Source organism: Mauremys reevesii, linkage group 4 (genome assembly GCF_016161935.1).
Source record: "Mauremys reevesii isolate NIE-2019 linkage group 4, ASM1616193v1, whole genome shotgun sequence".
Lineage (NCBI taxonomy): Eukaryota > Metazoa > Chordata > Testudines > Geoemydidae > Mauremys > Mauremys reevesii.
The window spans coordinates 27,556,146-27,577,393 of NC_052626.1; the positions used below are offsets into that span (position 1 = coordinate 27,556,146).

The 21,248-nt window shown below is 41.6% G+C and overlaps 1 protein-coding gene across 2 annotated transcripts in view; it reads left to right on the forward strand.

The window, feature by feature from the left end:
- The window catches only part of SYNE3 (spectrin repeat containing nuclear envelope family member 3), a 105,583-nt gene extending 94,856 nt beyond the window's left edge, over positions 1-10,727 (forward strand). The window contains exons 21-22 of one of the 2 annotated variants that reach the window (XM_039533854.1): positions 8,637-8,986; positions 10,252-10,727. In XM_039533854.1, coding sequence (XP_039389788.1) covers positions 8,637-8,834 — 198 coding nt within the window. In that variant the 3' untranslated portion in view covers positions 8,835-8,986; positions 10,252-10,727. The remainder of the gene's footprint in view (positions 1-8,636; positions 8,987-10,251) is intronic. The other variant, XM_039533855.1, reaches the window with a different exon arrangement.
- The last annotated feature ends 10,521 nt before the right edge of the window (positions 10,728-21,248 follow it).

A 21,248-nucleotide genomic window follows, 5' to 3' on the forward strand; every position in this document is an offset into this window, starting at 1 on the left:
AGAGCACTCAGCATGTGATCCCACCACCCAGTGCTTGTCAGGATCCACTCAGTGCGCTCAACGGTGATCCCCACACTCACATGACACTCTGATCCCCACACTCAGTGCGCTTGTCCAGAGCCCGCTCGTGCCCGCTCACCCGCGCTCAGTGTCCGCAGCTGAGCATTTTGACTGATACACAGTGTCCATCTGCGACACTCAGCAGAGTCACGCAGCCATCTGACTCCACTTGCCTGCCACTGCGTGAGCCAGAAGTGACTGTGTGCAAACAGAAATGGCGCCAGTGCAGACATCAGCAGAGTGCAGAGCATTTGCCACAGAAATCAGATGCCCAGAGAAATCGAAAGACACTCACAATGGCGCCAAACGCCACATGGCGCCCCGCACACGCATGAATGCATGCCGGAATGTGTGCTGGGATCACCACTTCGCACACACACCTAGGCTTCTCGCAAATACTCAGCAGCGCTTCCTGGCGCTGAGACTGGGTGGCCCACAGTGCTATCCGAGCTGGGAGAAGGACAAAAAGTATAAATAGGGAGGTGCAATTGAGAGTTTTAAAATATTTGTAGTTGCTTTTTAAAATTGAGGTTAAATGATCTATGGTGGTGTCAGTAGCTGAGTAAAGGATTTTTTTAACTATACATTTTATGTTGGTTGTATCCCTTCAAAACTGCAGCAAATGAAAATTCTCTGGGTGAATGACTAATAATGTCCTGCGTTAATTAACTTGTACCTGAAATACTGCACCACTCGTGGGAAGGGGCTGCATCACCTCATAGCTTGTAAAATCCACTCCCCTCAGCATGTGTGCAGTAGGAGCAGACCCCCTGTTTGGGGGACTTGAATGGTGCCTAGGCCATGTGCTGATCCTTTGCTCAGGGGGTGAATTTCAGCTTGGATGATTTGTGACATCTCTCTTTATAGAAGCCTTATAGAAGCAGCAGCAGGGGCAGGATGGCCGGTGCTGAGTTGATCTTTTGCTTCTGTGAAGTGTTGTTCCTGGTGATTCTCATTTCATCTTCCATGTTTTAATAGTTTGGGGTGGGGGTATAGAGGGGCACAGATGCTGCCAGTCTACATTCCATTCCATTGCGTTGTCTATGTCAGAGCCTCTTCCGTTTATATTAATGTGCTGCTTTCTACTCACTCCCTTCCTCATTCTTCTTGTCTACTGAGGACATGCCCCTCGCTAGATGAACACAAAGAGATCATTATCTCATAAAGAATGATATCTTATAGACCAACAAGAACAACAAAAAACATTTGCAGGAAATTGTATCAGCCGCTGTGAGTTTTTGACAGGTGCCCGTGATGGGGTAACATGTATGTATATTTGTCTGTAGTGCACCTAGCACATGCCACGACATTATATTCCAAATACTAAACAATAATTATGATAAATGTTACCTTTGAAGGTTGGCTCCTAGCCAACTGAAAATATTCCATGAGCATTTTTAGAATAAATAGGAAATCCAAAGCTGGTTGTTTCTGAGGCTAGGTAGCACTGTCTGATTTTTTTTTCAAAGTAATTACAGTTCCTTGCTGTACAAATAATTTTGGCTTTATTGTTTGTACAAACAATATAATTAGGGGTTTATTAAATTTGTAGTCACCTAATTGCTTCTTTTTGAGAAATTGCTGGACGTAATCTCCAGCAGCACATGGGCAAGAGGGAGTGTGTAATTTAATCTTCTTTAGACGTCACCATAGATCTTGAGTCAATCAAATTAATGCAGCCATCCAGGAAATTGTGGACAAAGCTATAGCACTCACTCCTTGTCTGGGAGAAAACACTAATAACACAGACTGAACTTAAGATATGACAAAAAGTATACAGGAAACAAAATCTGTTTACAGTAACACAGCATATATATAGTGCCCTGTTAAAAATGCATCATAGGTTGTATGGTTTTGGTGGTCAGACTCATGGCAGGTGTATGGTCATTTGAAGTCTGCTGTAAAATAACATGCTTGGTAAAATGGAAACTGCTTTTTAAAAAGTGCATTAAGGTGACACATTTTCCCCAGTTTAATGCATGTTTTATGAACACTGAGGAACTCTTTCCCCCTAAATAAGAGAAATCTTTCCCCTTGAACGAAAACTTGAAGGCCAAATACACCAGATCATTGGAGTAGTTCAGATCTGGATCTTAGATTTGTGGCTGGAGCCCATCTTTGCTCCAACCATGAACATTTTCTTCCCAAGGAGAATGCCTATGTGGTTTTTGTTCATTTCATGTGCACCCAGGCCAGCCTGTAGGTTTAGGAATCAAACAACAATACATACCCCAAGCGTGCATGATTCACGGCAAACTGGACTTCTCACCATTTAAAACAGTGACATAGATTCACCCCTCCAGGCACATGAGGGTAGTATCCCCGCTTTCTGGGCCAACGGTGTAAGCCAGGGCTGCATGGGGGAGGGCAGTGTTCAATTTCACTGAATCTTAATAGGAGCCCCATCAGCAGAGACTTCCCAGGAAAAAGGCTGAATCAACCTGGCTTTGCCTCCTCCCACAGTGGGAGGCTGGGCCAGGCAGCTTCACCCACTAGTGAACTGCCTTACTACTACATCCTAATTCTGCTGCCAAGGGATCTTCTGGGGAGTGAATCCATCCCAGTGTTTGTAGATCTAGCACTGGTTACAGTACGTGCCCAGAAAGTGGAGTCTCCTATTTATCCCTGGACTCTCTCAGACCCCCGAGCTATTCTAATGGGAGACCGGGCTTCAGTTTTGTAGCAGCACTGTAGGTTATCTCCTGGATGCACCACTATACCTGCTGCTCACTATCCTATACATCTGTTTATTAATCTTCCCCACTGCTTCCTAAGCTCTTATCAAGGATCAAATATCCCCAATTTAAAAAAATAAAAATAAAGGAGTGGGTGGGGGGGAGATAGAGAAAGGAAGCAGCTTCCATTGATCATATCATGAGCTTGCTGAGTTCAAAACCAGAAACTTGTGTGGTCCTTATGTATAAAGAATTGTCAAAGGCAATGTTTTCTTATCTGCAATGCTGCTCTAACAGATCCGGTGCCACCACTTTGCCTGTGGCATTATTATCCTAAGTGCACGTTGTGCCATATCTATCAGTAGAGCTGGCTGTCGTAAATCCATCCGTGTCACAGTAACATATGGCAGCGTACTTAGTTTTAAGCGACTTTGCAGCAGAAACATTGAAATGTCGTCCATATGTCTTCTGAGACTCAGAGTATAAACTGCTGGTTTGTTTCTTGCTGTGATTTTAAATTGACCCTTGTACAAAGACTCTGGCTGTTGGTCTAGTCAACTTGTGTACTTCTGAGTGCACCGGAGGAATTAAAAACCCTGGGATTTGCCTGTCTGCTTATGAACAGGGCAGCTCTCAAAATTCCCCACCGATGTGGCATGGGCACGCACATCCCCACCCACCTATTTTAAAAACATTAAGGTTACAAACCCAAGCATTCCATAGGTAAGAAATGCAGAATTAATATTGTTTGTGTAATCTAAGTTCATACCCCTGTGCATTACGATACAGTCTTTAATTATATGATCACTATTTTTTTCCCCCACGGGACCCCTGATATGTACAGCAGCTCTGGAGGTGCCTTTTGTGTGTGTGAGTGTATGTGTGTCTGATATGCCTGGCACACATAGGTAGCAGCAACGTAATTAAACTCACCAATAAGTAGTGTACCATTAGCTGGACAGGCTGTGGTTTACGATACTACTATCTCTTAGGTCCCTAGGACAAATTAACACAACATTCTCCTGTATTCTGGATTATGATCAAAACCAAGTCAGAGGGAGAGTAGTAGGAAAATATTCTTTGCAGTGTTGTTGTAGCCATGTTGGTCCCAGGATATGAGAGACACAAGGTGGGTGAGGTAATATCTTTTATTGGTCCAGAGCTGTCACTCTGTTGGCGAAAGAGACAGAGACCAAGCTTTCGAGCTACAAGAGCAAGAACAAACTGGTGTGTGAAATACAAGATTATGACCTTGCTATATGATCAGGCAAAATGGAGAAGCTGGGCTGTGTAGGAAAAAGTTATTCTTCAACCCCAGCAAGGAAATAGGTTAGAAACTGCAGGCAAAGTAAATTCATTTTCCTTGCCTCAAGTTTTTCCCCAGTGTGAAAGTTCATCTTTGCACAGTAGATGTAATGCCAGATTTGGCTACTGTTAGTCTCATTGAGTGGTATCTTACTCTACTAAAAGCCCCAGTGAAATAAAGTCTTAGCTTATAAATAAGGCAGCCTCAGACAAATGGTATATGTAAGATACACAGAGCCATGAAAGGCAGTATTGTTTTGCAGCTTTTAGTGGTGGATCTTGAAGCACTTGACAAGCACTATTTAAGCCTTGTGACACATCTGTGGGTAAGGCCATTCCTTGTTTTACAGAGGGAGAAACTGAGCCATAGTGTCTTATCCTTGCACTGAATTAATGGCCAGTGCATCAGTGGGAGTAGAATTCATGTGTTCCTTGTAGCGGTAAAGCACAACTCCTGCTGGCAGGCATTGTATGGAGCTCTGTCAGCTGGGCTTCCAGACAGTCAGGGCTAGAGCATGCCTGTTAGCCATAGCTCTGTCTTGAGCAGAGTGTGGAGTCACACCACGCCAGAGGGGCCATGGAGGAGTCTGCCTCAGAGGCCATTTCTCCTGGAGTTTGTGGATGCGCTGGGGGAGTGCATCCACTACTATACCCCTTTATGGGGTGTGCCTCTCTCCATCCCTGAGGCTGGCGTGGAGGGGTAGGGACCTGACTCTGCCCCCTCCCGGCCCCCTTTGTGTACCTTTAGGATTTTTCAGGCAGTCCATGGAAGGTGAGGGGAAGGCTCCATGCACCCTTCTCACCACCACTGAGCACCTACTGAAGGCCAAGCAGAGTTTGGCCCTCAGTGAGCAATCTCCTCCCCTCTACACCTCCCTAGGAGAGCTGGCATAGGCAAGAGAGAGTGAGAGAGGGACTACACTTACTGGCAACATGGATGCCCTAGGAGTCTAAGGAAGTCCTGGATACTCTTAAGGCACCTGCTGGATGACAACAGAAGTGGAGCTGAGGCACAAATAGAAAAGCCTAGAGTCTCTGTAACCCCTCTCCAGCAGGAATAAATAACTAGGAGGGCAAATGCAGAGCAGCTGGCTTGGCAATTAGCTCCAAACATAAGGCAAATTTCAGAAGCAATACTGAATTCTGGAGAGTTATCTGATGGGATTTGCAAAAGCGCCAAAGGGAGTTAGGAGCACAATCAATTAACTCCCTCAGGTGCTTTTGAAAATCTCATCTGTAATGTCCATCCCTCACTGAGCTGTTCACTGTTATAGGGAACTCCTCCTTTAATAATGCTGATATTAAACCTTGTGCCAGAGAGAATGGTACTTCCACGCATTGTTCCTGGTAGAAGTGCTCATTTTCTGACAGTGGGAGAAAGAGTTACTCTTCATCTTCACAAGGCAAGGATAATTCTTCCCCAAATCTTCCATCAAACAAAACTACACCGCTACTTCGATATAACGCCACCCGATCTAACACGAATTTGGATATAACGCGGTAAAGCAGTGCTCCGGGGGGGGCGGGACTGTGCACTCCGGTGGATCAAAGCAAGTTCAATATAACACGGTTTCACCTATAACGCGGTAAGATTTTTTGGCTCCCAAGGACAGCGTTATATCGAGGTAGAGGTGTACCACTGTTGGCAAATAGCAATAACCATGGTCTGGTTTTACATGGCTCTGGAGTGTGAGAGACAGGAATTTAGAACAAGTGTCTCTGCCACATTGCGGGACTAGGCTATTATGGTGGCAATGGGGAATTAAACAGAAATAGAGAAGAACCAGGGAAAATAGAAATCCCTAGTGAAATGCCATTGAGTTACATGGCTCCAAGGAGAGTGTGGTGATGTTGAAGAAGAGCCTGTTGTGTAGAATCTAGAGCCGAACCCCGAATGCTTCACTCAGGACTCAATGCTGCCACCTCTACTCCTGGTTATTAGTCCCTTACTCTGTGACTAACCCCTTTGTAATCAGTGGGACTATTCAACATAAGGGTGCGAATTCCCTCCCCCGGCTCAGATTTTATTCAGTCCTTACTTGGGCAAAACTCTAATTTAAGAGCATACTAAGGACTTTAGGGTTTGGCCTTTAGGACTAACAGAAGGGAAAAACCTATAAGGACACCCAGTTGTGTCTAGTGTGTTGGACACAATAGTCAAGAACAGCACATCCATATGTAGAAATGGCTCCTGCAATGCTACCGGGGTCACTACGTTTTGATTTGCTTTGCTTTGTGAAGGGCAGCTGTGCACAGTGACGGTCCCTCAGGGAACACCTTCATTTACACTCCCAGTTTTTTCTAGCACTTCACTGAAAGCAAAAGATGACCAGAAGCAGCCGAAGCACCCAACATATTCTCAAAGGGCTGGGAGTTTTCACTGACTTCAGTGGAATTTGGATCAGGCCTTAACCCAGTCGCAATGCAGCAAGTCAGAAAGGGTAGACCAACCAGCTGTCACTCTATTGCCTCAACATCCGCCAGATCCAATAACTAGATCTCCATCAGTCATTTGATACAGCAGAAATACATCAGCTGTAACAGAAGAATATTTTTACAGAATCATTATCTCATGCTCTGAAACTGTGTCTTGGTGGTGTGCCTTGGCAATTTCTATAAATGCCCCAGCATTTATTTATATATATAGAGAGAGAGAGAGAGAGAGAGAGCAGCAGGAGGTTGAGGAGTTTAGTTACAAGGGGGAGAAACAGCTCAACAATTTATAATACAGACCATTCGTCTGTGACAGTGTTCTAGTCTATTGACATTATCTTCTCTGCTGGTGTTTTCAAAGGACAGTGTCTGTTGGTAATGCAGTGGGAGGAAGGTATTGCCTAGTAATCTGAGTATAAATGAGAGCCAGGAGTTTGAATTTCTAATCCCAGCTCTGACACTGGTTTCCTTTGTGGCTTTGAGCAAGTCACTTAACTTCTCTTTTTCCTCAGTTGTGAAATGAGGATACTACCCTTCACAGGTGTGTTATATGAATTAATTAATTAAGATTCGTAAATTATGTAAATCATAGAATCATAGACTTTAGGGTCAAAAGGGACCATTATGATCATCTAGTCTGACCTCCTGCACAACACAGGCCACAGAATCTCACACACGCACTCCTGTATCAAACCTATGTCTGAGCTATTGAAGTCCTCAAATCATGGTTTAAAGACTTCAAGGTGCAGAGAATCTTCCAGCAAGTGACCCATGCCCCACACTGCAGAGAAAAGTGAAAAACCCCCAGAGTCTCTGCCAATCTGCCCTGGAGGAAAATTCCTTCCCAACCCCAAATATGGTGATCAGCTAAACCCTGAGCATGTGGGCAAGACTCACCAGCCAGACACCCAGGAAAGAATTCTCTGTAGTAACTCAGATCCCACCCCATCTAACATCCTATCACAAGCCATTGGGCATATTTACAGCTAATAGTCAAACACCAATTAATTGCCAAAATTAGGCTATCCCAATGACTGGTATTGGGTAGATGCTAAATATCATTACTGTGCTGCCAATGTAAATCCATGCCTGCTGAAGAAACTGCCTCACCTGAGAATTTGGTTACTTTTAACCATTTTTTTTCCTGAGAGATCTTTAATAATCACCAGGAATCCTGCTACTGTGAACCCTTCACTTTAATGAGTATTTCCTGAAGTCCCAGGCCCAAATTCTGGTCTGTAACATTGGTGTATATCCAAAGCAACTCCTTGCGGGCAATAGAATTATTCTCGATTTGCACCAGTGTAACTGAGCAGAATTTGGCTCTTCTCTTCCTTTCGTGGGGTACTTCATGTTAAAGGCAGCTTTCACCATCTCTTGTGCTTCTCCCTTTTCTTTGTCGTTCTGTTGCATCTCGTGAAGTATAAAATCTGTTTGGCGAAGCATGAGAAACAGTGGATTGGCTGTAATAACGCGGGAGCCTTCTCCTGCTTTTCCTACCCATGGGGAAGGTCAGCAATAAAGAGAGGGCCCAAGGATCAGACTGCACTGGGAGACCAAACCAAATCAAATCTCTGAGTGATCTGGCCATAATGAATACAAACAGCATATGAAGCTCCTCTACTGAGACAAAGCCTAAGGCTGTTTGGCTTCTCCCAGGAAGCAAAGCTTTCATTTTGCTGTGACATATTAGCTGCTAAAATGGACTTTTTCTCCTCGGCATTACCTGGGAGAAGACCAATTAGTAGTCGTATGTGTGTGTGTGTGTGTATGTATGTGTAGTTATAATCGCTGAATAATCAGAAACCTGACCCTAAGGATCGTTGTTTTCTTTCTCCAGTGAAGCCAAGCAATAATTCTCAAGAAAATAATTCCTAGCACTGAGGTCTGTTAGCCCATGGAATAACCTCAGAGAAGTGGTTCAAGCGCCATTACTTGAATCAGTCAAACTGTTCAGAACATGCAGGAATATATCACAGGCACCAGTTCTGCACTGGATAAGATGGGCTAAAAGGTCTTTTCCACCTCCGTTATCACTGATTCTAGGAAATATTTGAGGTGTCTTTATTCCCCGCCCATCACACCTCCCCCAATTATTGCCATTATTTTTCTTGTTAATATGCTCAATAAATCCGTCATCCTCGTTTGGTTTGTGTCTTTTAGAGACGTCCAGGGGGGATGTGTCCTTTCCTGCACCGCGTGTGCTGGGCAGCGCTGCCACTGCAGATACTCCTGCTGTTCTTACTGCTCCTGGCGTTTCTGCTCCCCCTGGTGGAGGAGACCCACAGCTGCAAGCTTGCCAACAACTTCGCCCGCTCCTTCAACTTGATGCTGAGATACGAAGGCCCTCCTCCAACTTAACTCCTCTACAGGCACGTGGCAAGAAGTGACTGGCTTAGACATCCAGGCTGCTTTTTCCTGGGTGTCTTGACTATTGCTGGTCCTCTAAATCTAGGGTTTCTAATATGGCCACCAGATTAACTGGAAACATCATCAAATAAACGCAGCATAAGGTTAGTCCATATAAATCAGGTATTAACAGTTAGAGCTAAATTAATATTTTTACAATATTATATGAATATATTTATACTATGAGTGTATATATATATATGTGTGTGTGTGTATATATAACTATAATGAAAAAAATCTAAACTCCACTGTTTTAGTCTAATCCTGCAATGTTTTTGCTTCTGCCTTTGTTCAGCAACGAATAGCAGATATTTTAAAAAACTGAGTTCCTGTTGTTTACAACTGAAATCAAAGTGAGTGTGAGAAAATAAGGGATGTTCTGTGGAATCATGTGCCAGGAAAAACTGTCTCTGAGTGTGAGATGCAATGAAATCATGTTTAAATATGTTGTTTAACATTCAGCCTTAGCAAAGGGGGAAGTTTCTATTTGGGATCAGTAGCTAGTTTTTCTATTGCTTATCCAGTCACCACTGATGCCAGTGCAAAAACTCCCATTGACGTCAGTGGGGGTGAGACCAGGCCCTCAGTATATTCAAATGCTCTCTGTGACAGTCTACCAGCTTTTTCTAATGCTTTGTCCACTGTCAGTCCTGAAGTCGGAGAGATAAACCCAGGCAAGGAAAGCTGAAAATAATGGGGCATTTTTCTAAACCTCACTCTAATGAAATGATTTTGGAACCAAATTGTAATTTTTATTTTATTTTGTGCAGCTACAGTGTACAAAGTTCTGTGTAGCAGTGAACTGTGCAAGAGAGAAAAATATGATCTTGTCCCCCCTTTTTAAATTATAAAGATCATCCACACGAACGTTTTTTGCACAGAAATTGCTCTGGGATGGACCACATGACCTGGACAGTGGGATGTAGCTTGTCTCAGCCTCAGCATACAAAATGGTCACAGCACAGAAATACATTAACAAATACAGTCAATAAACATGATTCCTTCCTAGCAGGCGTTATGTCAGTGGTTTGCTAACAAAACCTGACATAGTGTAACTGCATCAAGCACAATTATACTACACGTTTTTAAAAAGTCTGAGGTCTGAGACACTGAGAATTGTCATCCTTTTACCTGGTTTTGTGCCTGTTTTCATCAGCTCTTCTTTTTTAACAGAAATGTATTGCATTCAGTGTGCTTTTTAAAGTAAATGCCGTTCACAGCATTATTATGATGAAACAACCATTTCATGGTGGTGTTTTACCTAATTGGAACCTGCATCTTGTCCAAAGGCAGGAAAGGGAATTGTTTCAAATACTTTGTGGCACTTCTTTGGTTCACCTCCTTTTTTTCTGTTCATTTTTATCCTCAGAGTCATAGTCGTCGTACTGTCAGTCGAAAAATCTTACTTAGTGTCCCCTATTCTGGCTATTTCTTTGGATGAAACTTGAATTCTAGGTGGCAGCAACTGACTTTTTTGTCTCTCTCCAAACAAGTCCCAAAATAGTATCAATTTTATACTGGATACTCATTATTGTATACTTGTAGGTGGGACTCACTTTTTTGTACCATAAAACACACAGGAGGTTAATTACATCCTGCCATATTCTACTCTGCATACAAAACACCAATCCCTTATTGTAATACATGGGACTTCCATGCCACAATAAAAGGTAGAATATGGCCCATAGTTACATGCGTTATATTATTTGATGTAAATTATATACTAACTACAGACCCAATTCCACTAAGTATAATGGTGATTACAAGAACAGCCAAAGGTCCATCTAGCCCAGTATCCTGTCTTCCGACCATGGCCAATGCCAGGTGCCCCAGAGGGAATGAACAGAACAGGTAATCATCAAGTGATCCATCCCGTCGCCCATTCCCAGCTTCTGGCAAACAGACGCTTAGGGACGCCATCCGCCCATCCTGGCTAATAACCATTGATGGACCTATCCTCCATGAATTTATCTAGTTCTTTTTGAACCCTCTTATAGTCAATAATTATGAAGAGTTGAAACAACAAAGTTCAGATCTGAGATTCCCCCAAAGTCTTTTAAAAAATTTTTTTTGATAAAGAGAGGAAATGAGATAAGAGAGGACAAGTTGGCATAGGAGGGAGGAAATAATGAGGTGTTCCGAATAGAAGGGAATAGGCAGCGGTGGGGGGAGAGAGGTAAGAAGGTGGGTGCAGATAGAGAAGGTGGGATTAAAAAGACTAGGGTCTGAAAAAGGAAGGCATGAACGGTAAGAATATAGAATGCAAAGAACAATCTGCATTAGGGTCCATCTAGTCCAGTGGTTTTCAACCTTTTTTCATTTGCATACCCCTGAAAAACTTTGAATGGAGGTGCAGACCCATTTGGAAATCTTAGACATAGTCTGTAGACCCCCAGGAGTCCATGGGCCACAGGTTGAAAGCTAATGTCCTATGGTAACAACAACCTTTTGCGGACCCCTTAGACATAGTCTGCGGGTCCCAAGCAATCTGCGGACCACATGTTGAAAATCATTTATCTAGTCCATCTCTATGCCTATGCAGGATTATTTCCCATTGTACATTGTCCAGTCTAATTTCAAATGTCCAAGTGGTGGGGCCTCTACCATTTCTCTGAGGAGACTATTCCCCTGCAGAGAGCTCTCACTGTCAGGGAGGTCTTGTCTACACAAACATTTTTCTTCATGCTTCCTGCAGTTGCAGTGACACCAGTGGGAGTTCTAATACAGCGAGAATGCTGGTGTTCTAACAAACCTGTTGTCTAACCCCGCTCAGAGCAGGTGGATAGGAGAAGGTGGTCAAATTGTTATCTGCTGCTCATGGCCCACCTACACTGGAGCTAGATCGTTGCTAGAGCTGGTCAAAATGTTTCAAATTTAGGAATTCTGATGAAACATGTCATTGAAATTTTTAAATTCAGCTCCAAAAAAAAAAGGGAACACAGTTATTTTTGTACATTTTTCAGTCAACTAGGAAATTAGAAGGAAAAACGCAAGAGTAGGCAGAGCCAGAGGGCAGAAATGCAGCAGAAGGAAGAACAGAGGAGGATCTAAAAGCGATGCCGATTTAAAAACTGGCAGTTAAGAGCTAGGAGAGGAGACTGGTGACTTAAAGCAGAAAGGTGACAAGAAGAAGAAATTGTGAGAGACATATAAGGGGTTTAAATATAAACAGGAAGGAAAGGAAGGCATCAAGCTGTGTCCTCCTTCGCAAAGGAGACAGATGGAAAGGAACTATAATTCACAAGCGATGCAGCAAATGAATTCTTTCTTCGCAACTGTTATTTCCAGCAGAGAAGAGAGGCACATCCTCCTCTCCCCCAGTTAGCTGTTTCAAGAGCCATGCAAATTCTACTCTGTGCAGCAAGAATTTAATCTAAGCTCTGAACCATGTGCTTCTCCCACCTCCATTTCAAACCGTTTCAATGTGTACAAAGAACCAGAAGGGGGATGGGGCAGGATAGAGATGTAGCAGTGTTTGTAGCATAGCCACATTCTGCTTCTTTGAGGGGTGTTCTGGTCAGGAAATGAAATAAAACAGGATGAAAGGCAGGAGAGAAAAAGAACTATGACAAGTGGAAAAAGTTAGTTAAGGTGAAGATCAAGGAGGAAATGGTCAGGTTTTTTGCATGAAAATTATAGACTCTCCCAAGAGTTTCTGGGCGCTGGCTTTTCTTGTCTGAATTGTTTTTGAGTTCAGCAGTGGGTTTTACAAGAGTTGGCAATACAAATGTAGGGGACATTAAAGAAATTATTTCCATGCAGAGGGTCTTACGAAAATAACTTCCATGTCACCTTAAAGTTTCAATGTTGGGGCAGGTTTAAAAAAAAATCTAAATTAGAACCACACTTTTGCTGCTGGGGTTTTGCCTTGCATTTATTCTTTAACGTCTCTGCTGTAAATCTTGGAGCTTTTCTGTAAACAAACTAAGCAATACAAATATCACATAGCAGAGGTGAATCTTCCTCTGGTTTTAATGGAAATCAGCTCAAGCATTAGGCTCAGATTTCTCTCTTATACCAGTTTTATGCTGGTGTAACTTCATTGATCTCAGTGGAGTTATTCCCAGTTTACATTAGTGTAAGAAAAATGTAAATTGGGTCCTTTCTGGTGTGGGTGTCCGTTGGGGGCAGGGAAGGTCAAAGAGAGAAATACCCAACCTTCCCTCATTTCTTAATTTAATTCAGAAGATTTTGCCTTATTGATTTTTGGGAGGGTAACTGCTATTAAGATCTGAAGCTCAAATAATGGTAAAGGAAAGTGGATTCAGTTCTCCCCCTCACAGGACTGTTTTCCTCACAGTTAGTTTCCTGTGTCAAGAAAACAGGCCCCAATATCTATAAAATGCACCCTAAGGAACAAAGTTTCAAAAGCAGTCTCACAAACGCTAGGTACAAATTTCTGTCTACGTTTTTGCACACAGTTTTTCTTGTCCTAACTTTTATAAAATCTTAGATCATCTGTGACTAGAGCTGGGTAAAACTTTTTGGCTGATACATTTTCATGAATGTGTGTTGGATTCACTTAATTGTTTCAATAGAAAATAACAAACAAAAATTCTGAAAAAGTCAAAATATTCCATTTTGACATTTTGAAATGAAACATCTTGCCTTTTTGATTCAAAACAACTTTTCATTTTGACTTTTACTTCAGTTTTATTTTAAGAAATTGAAAGTTTTTTTGTTTTGTTTTGTTTTGTTTTTGTTTAAAAACACCTCATGGTACCTGAATGTATTTTCTTCAATATGTTTCATTTGCCGAAAAAGTAAAAAAAGATTGTGTTTTGGGTAAACCTGAAATTATTTTTTTGTTTGTTTGTTTGGCCACTGACCTGAAAAATCAGTTATACACAGCTCTATCTGTGACATCTGATAATAATCTGGATGCTTCACAACTGGGCTTCAGATTTGGACTCAGAATGCAATCAGTGCTGATGGTGTACTTAAAATGCCTGGCAACTGGGCCAGGCCACACCTCCAGTGCTCATGCTACCTGACTGGTTTACAGCTAATCCAGAGTCAGAGCACCTTCAAGGAAAGCTGTAGCCCTTAAATTAAATGCATGTGAGCTTGGGAACTATTTGCACATGCAAATCAGACCAGCGCCTGACTACTCAGGCTGCATGCAAGTTCACTTTGTGTGCACAGTTAACATTTTGGTGCTTGCAAAACTGCATGCACCAAAGTTCTTTAGCATCCGCTATCTGATGGACCAGGATGATGCCAAAGGGCCAAATTCTACACTCCAGCTGCTCATGCATGGAAGTTAGTAGGATCTCCACGCACTCCAAGTTCAGGCTTCAGCCCCAGCCTTTGGAGAAAAGCTTGCTGAGTCTAATTTATGAATTGTAATTGATTCTGCAGCCAGGCGCTTTCAACAATTTTTTCCATGACTGCAGTACAATAAGGTAGAAAATTGCTATTGTGCTTCATACCTATTTATAGCATATTCTCTGATTCCAACCAGCAATTTAGATTGTATTAAATTCTATTTATATAAGCCTCTCTCCAGTGCTCTTTCTGTGAGGAAAAGGTATGTTTTAAGAACACACAAAAAAGTAATATTCTCCTGATAACACCAAGATTGCAGAGCTATCCTGATCTCTAAGCCACATAATAGCTTATTTGCCTGGCTGTTATGTTTACTCTAGTCAAATATTTCTGGCTGAAAATAAAGCTGCTAACCTAATTAATAAAACTACTAATTAATCATTATACAGTGATCACTTTGCATAATTTGCAGGGATCTTAGAATCACTATTCATCTCAACTTAATCCTTAATCATTGGAGTTGATTACGGTCCTCAGAAAAGAACCAGTCTCTCCAAAAAGTGACTGTTGCAGATATCTACATAGTGTTTCTTTAGACAAAATAATTACCAGCTCTGTTATATACTGGTGCTCTGGGATCTCAGGAATTTACTCAGCTTGAACATTAAATACTTTGTACTTGGTGTGTGCATGGAACTCCCATTAGCGTGAAGGAGACTTACAAGAACACTTCAAGAGGAGATAGGGCTTAAACACTCAGTTGTACAAATAAATAAAAGGGAGCAAATGGAATTCTGCAAACTAATGGGTTGCACTGAAAATCTTTCTGGCTGCTTGGGAATCATGGGAATTGTCGGATAATAGTTGACTAAATTTAAGTAGCAACAACATTCATTTTACATTCAATATTTATTTTGGCTCAGGTGGAGATATATTTATTTCCGCCTTTGAAAAACGTTTAGCTCCTTACTCAGATAAATACACCTTTGACTGAAATCATGCATGGATTTTGGTTGTGTGTTGTTACATTGTATTGGCTTTTGGAGACTTTACTGCCCATTGGTTTATTTAGTATTCTGCCGCTGAAACACATTTACCCAATGAAATATAAGGGCTCCTTTCAGGGTTGCTGGGGGGAGTCAGGCAAGTTCTTCATAGTTCTCAGATCATTGACCTACTCTGAGCTCTTACGGTTCACTGTGTTAATCCAGCTGTGGGTGCTTGACTATTCTCTGAAGTCTGCCTGCTAAAAAAATCTGTAGCTAACTTTGCACAGACACTCTGATCCATTCAGTAACAAATTTTAACATCTCTACCATATTTAACTATGATTCAAAAAGTTTGATTATGTCTTGGACTAACCACACTTAATTTTTTTTTTAATCACTGGACTTTTTGAGTTACACAGACATGCCATTTCTTTATTCATTTTGCACTTGTACAATGTTAAAATAAAACAGATCCAAGAATCTAAACAATGTTTCCCCAAAATATCAAATATGATTTAATAATCTAGCATGCAGTCTGTTTAATATGTTTTTAAGTTCTTTGGTCTGTCTAACTGAAAACCAGACCATGTGTTTGTAGAAGAGTTATCAGCATCCCCTGAAGAACAGGGTTTATCAGGAATATGCCAACACAACTGGTAGCCTAAATGGCACCACTATAATTACAATACTATTCACAAGCAAACCATTGTTACCTAATCTACTTTAGCAATTGACAGGTACTGACCACTGCAGAGACTGAGCTGTGTTGGAGGAGGTGCAACACCCCGATGGAGGTGGCAGGAGGGATTATGCCTTCAAAAGGCATAAGGTTTCCTAGGTGCTGTAACACGGGGTCATAGGAATTACCACTCTGGATCAAATTCAAGGTTGATTTTATCCCATATCCTCTGTCTGGCAGAGGCCAGCACCATGTGCTCCAGAAGTCTCTGCCTAATCCCTAATAATTGTGTTAAATCTTGAAGCATGTTTATCACTTTTTATATTTTTATATCACTTCCAAAATTGTTGTTAGCATTAACTATTATAAATCTTGATATTCTTGTTATCCATATAAATGCCCAGTCCCTCTTTGAATCATGCTGCATTTTTGGCCTCTATAGCATCAAGTGGCAATGAGTTCCGAAGTCTCACTACATGTTATGTGAAAAGGTATTTACTTTTATCAGTTTTGAATTTGACAAATTTCATTTTCGTTGACTGTCCCCTTGTCCTTGTGTTACATACCCAGAAAAAAAGTGTTCGATCTCCATTCTCTCGGCTATTTGTTGTTTGTAATTCTTTTATCATGTCCCCTCTGATTTGTCTCCTTTCTAAGGTGAACTTTCCCAGTCTTTTCAGTGTATCTTGACATGTGAGTTTTTCTGTACTCTTGGTCATTCTCATCATCACCCTTCTCTGAACCCTCTCTAATGTTAATTTTTCACCCACTGGTATAGCTAAAATCTGACCTTTCCTTCCTGGCCTGATGACTTATCAGTGACCTGGCTATCTCTTGCTTGTTTACTGCAACCTTCTCTTGTCCGCCCTCCTCTTCTCCCATAACTGTCCCCTCCAGTCTGTCCACAGTGCAGCTGTTAAACTTGTCTTCCTCGCCTGCCAGTAGCTCCCACTCTTTGAATATCTCCTACCATGCATTGTTTCAATGGCTCCTCCTCACCTCTGCACCCTGCACAATTCTGCCCAAGCCTACATCTCTGATCTAGTTTCTTAGCCCCTTCACAGCCTATCCCCGTTCCAACAATCCCTGCCTCACTGACCTCTTTGTTACTGACTCACTCCTTCTCCCTGCCTATTTTTATGCCATCCCACACTTGGAACAGCCTCCCAACCCCAGAGTACTCTGTCCCCGTCCCCCACCTTTTCCTCATTCAGCTCCTTCCTACAGACCCACTTCTGCTACAAGGCCCTCAAACACCACCCATGTTAGAATTTTATTCTGATACATTTTAAAGTTATTCTGATCTCAATGAACGGTCTTCTCTGGATCTCCTGGTACATCTTGCCCTCTCTCTAATCTGCCTTTCACACTGGAGCATTTGTGTCTTACACAGATCAGAGTGTGTTGTCAGTGCCTAACAAATAATAATAGCCACCATGCCATTTGTATTACAAACAACCTGCCCAAGCCCCTTCATTCTGATCCCTTTAAGCAGGCATTCATGGATAATTCAGCTACTAGCTATAGAAAGTTGCCATTTAATCAGAAAAGGAAGGGCCACCATTTCAAATTCAGCTGTGTTATCCCAGCCTTGTCTCTGACTGTCTAAGCACTACCATGTGCTCTGCAGTCTGGGTCTGCATGCCCCTGAGCCCTTTGGGACATTTGAATGACACAATTCTACATCATAAATAGTTGGGTATTTTTCAAACAGAAAAATGGGCACTTTTGACAGACTGTTATAACAAACCATTTATCAACCACTGTAGCAAACCATTTATTTTGGCCCTTTAGTTCATTGGAAAAACGAACTCAAACCATTTCTGAAAAAATAAGAGAGAATATTGAAGGAATGTTGCCAGAGGAAGACGCAAGCTGGCTCCAACCCTACCTGCCATTACCAGCTTTTTTTCTGGCCTGGAGCTGACATCTTCCTCCATTTAGAATTCTTGCTTGGAGGGTTTATTTTTCAGAACATAGGGCCCCCCAAAATCCTAATGTCTCCTTTGTCAGTTCCAATAAGAGTAAAACACCACAGACTTGGTTTTCGTTGCAAATATGTGTATCCCTGTACTCTGCAAGGACAGCCTAGCCATTGCTGCGACGTGGGTATAAGGGGAAGTGTAATAATTGTACCACTTGAAGAAAGATGACATTCCACATCAGTGTAATTTTCAAGTGCAGCTTGAAAAGGAAAAGTGTTTGTTTTAAAATGAAGCAAGGAAAGTTTAGAAATATATTTTAACAAGTTTTCAGTATTTTCTTCTGTTCTGGCCTGATCCCATGAGGTGCTGAGACCTTGAAATGCTATTGCCTTCACCTTCCCATTCAGCACCATGCCAGATCAGGCCCTTTAAAGATATGTCTACACTGCAACTGGGAACAAGCTTCCCAGCCTGGGTAGACAGATTCATGCTAGCCTGGCTTCAGCTTGGCACATGCTCCAGTTCTCAAGCCCCCCTGATTCCTCGGGTCTGAGATCAGGTGGGTGGCATGATTCTCCGCCACCATTTTTAGCATGCTAGCTCAAGCCCTGCTAGCGTATGTCTCTATTCAGGCTGGGAGGCTGCCAGACATAGCCTAAGAGTTTTACCTGAGAGTCACAGGTTGAGCATTTTGTGTTTCTGAAGCTATTTAGATGCATCATGATTTATTCTTATGTTTGAATTCTGTATCTCCAAGTCATAGGCATGTATATTTGACTGGAAGTCCTTCTATTAGCTTGTGCTCTCATAGTTTCTTGCATAATTCCATGAGAGTGGTTTCCATCTGAAAAACATCACAGCTATATTTCCAGCAGTTTACTTTCTCCTCATTTGTTTACTTGGGTGCACTGGACCTACATGAAACATTTGCAGGAACAATAAAGTGCATGTGAAAATTCTCTGACATCACCTTTCATAAGACTCTCGATCTCATTGACATTAAAAAGTGCTACTAAGAATGGAAGTTGCATTATTGTTTTTCCAGGGTGCACAAAGCTTTTGCAGAAGACCTGTCCTCACTTCTAGAACCAGTTGGCTGTGTTGGGCCCAATTCAGTTCACAGAGCTAGGTCATAAGGAGGTTGTGGACATTTCCCATCTCACTTACACTCCATCTCTGTTACTTTCATCTCTCTCTCTCTCACACACACACACACGCACACACACACATACACACACACACACACACACACCCTTTGTTTAATTGTAGGAAAAAAGTTTAAGGTAATTTGCTAAGAGCCCTTGAAAGGTACCCAGTGTATGTTACCAAAAACAACAACAAAAAGGAAAGCACAGCTATGGGATTTACACTTGCAGTCAACGTATTGTCCCAAAACATTGAATAAGAACAACTTGGTTTTCTGAAATTTCCTTTAATTAGGCCCTAAATGTTGAGGGTTTTTTTAAAATTAAAAGATGTACAGATATGTAGATATATTTTCCACTTGCTATTAGAGATTAACTGGAAGCCAACATCTGAACATCCTTGAACTGTAGAGGATGGAATTGTGGACATCTGTACCTCAGTCTGGATCCAATTTCCATGATTAGGGCCTGACTTTATAAAAGGCCAGACAAGATCCCTAATCCTGAACATGACTGAACTTTAAGATAGTTCATAATCTGAGTCCCAATCCAGACCTTAATCACTGTAAGAGTCTGGTTCAGAACTCCAGATCTGAATGCCTTACCATGTGGGAGTGTTTGAAATCCAGACCTGAACCCAGGTCCCAGTTTTGCAGTTCAGGTCTACTTGTAAATGTTAATATTCAAGTAGAAAACAAGTGTAAGAGGCACTTAGAGCACAAACAGCTGTCATATATGATAGCTAATACTAATGTTGGTGTTAATAACTGTTTATGCATGTGCTGTTCAGTGTAACATTTAGGATAGTGTGTGTGTGTCTGTGTGTGTGCGAGCAAGAGAGAGAGAGAGAAGTAATTAACTGGATAGCTGTCACTTTTCTGTTGTGTGAACACAAGTACTCATTGCAGGGACCATTTCCACTTTTGTCATGTAACTTATGATTTTTAAATACATTTGTGATAAATTAGGCTCTCTACTAAGGTAAACAATACTGGAGCCAAACAGCTGTCTCTGTACATGTGCAAGTTATCACAGTTGATATCACGTCCAAGACAGACTCCTTGTCTTGGACCTTTCCTTAACCTTTCTGGCTTGATTCAGGGAAATGTGGACCAGTCTATTTTTTTATTAAAACTGTGGTCTTTTGAAATGTCATGCTAATTTTTCAAATCCTTTACTCTTACTCACATTTGATGCAGAAAGACTGTAACAATAGTATTTTTGTAAACTGCTGCTTGCTTTGTGTTTGGAAATAATATATATTTATTCTACTGAATTTCATGTAATTTTGAAACTCTTGTCTTCAAAAATATCCTCTTACATTCCAGACAGATCAAAAGAAGCTGTTGGCTTCTCGGTGCTGCCTATGTATGATAGTGTATAAAATTATAATTTCAGTAACAAGAGCCTGGCTTTATTTACGTTAAAAAAAAAAAGATTATTGGATTTAATTAATCCCTAGTGTAACTCCATCATATGGAGAGGGATGAACTTGGCCCATTCAGAACCCAGGACTATGGTAAAGTAACATTTCCTAAGAAACCCTGCCTGGAAATTATGGGAGAATCCATAATGAGACCATAGCCTTTTGGGGCTGAATTCTGTGATCCTTATTCGCACTTTGCAGTGTGTTACTCCACAGGTAGTCCCATTAATTAAATTGGGCCTATTAAGAATAAGGTAACGTGCCAAGTGAATAAGAGAGACAGAATGTGTCCTTTCTTAATGAAAGCCTTTGGCCTTTTAAGTAGAGAAGTGGGTTACATTTTGAGCATTTCCAGGCAAAATTTTATGTTCTGGTTTGCACTGTGATTTCCCTTGTATAGCCTGGATTTGTTCTGTTGCTGGAATCCAGATGAAATCAATTGAAGTCCCATGCACAGATGAATGTGATAGAAATCTACAGGGAAATGTTTCAGAATATGCAAAAGTGGCCTACTTTTTCAGAAGCCCTGAGACACCCTGGCTCCCATTAAAGTAAGTGAGAACTCTGGGTGCTCAGCATCTCTGAAAGTGAGGCCTTAGGTTGTTAAATGATTCACAGTGTAGTGCATACAGGAGAATTTTGCTTATTGCGTAGAAAATACTTCCACAACTTGGTACTAAGCATACATCTCCCTACACAATGGGGGCTGATCCTGCAGAACTTCACTGGGGACTCAGCACCTGGCAAGATCAGGCTCCAGTGTTTTAAAACATTGGATGACCAATAAAATATGAGGTGGTTTTCCTGTCTGCAATAAAGATAAAGGGACTGGAAATTTATCACTTGCAATTCTTGCCATGTGACTGTTTTTTTATGCTTGTCACTGTTATCAATGAAGTACTATGCTGTATGTTAAACTGCACTGTAAAATCGG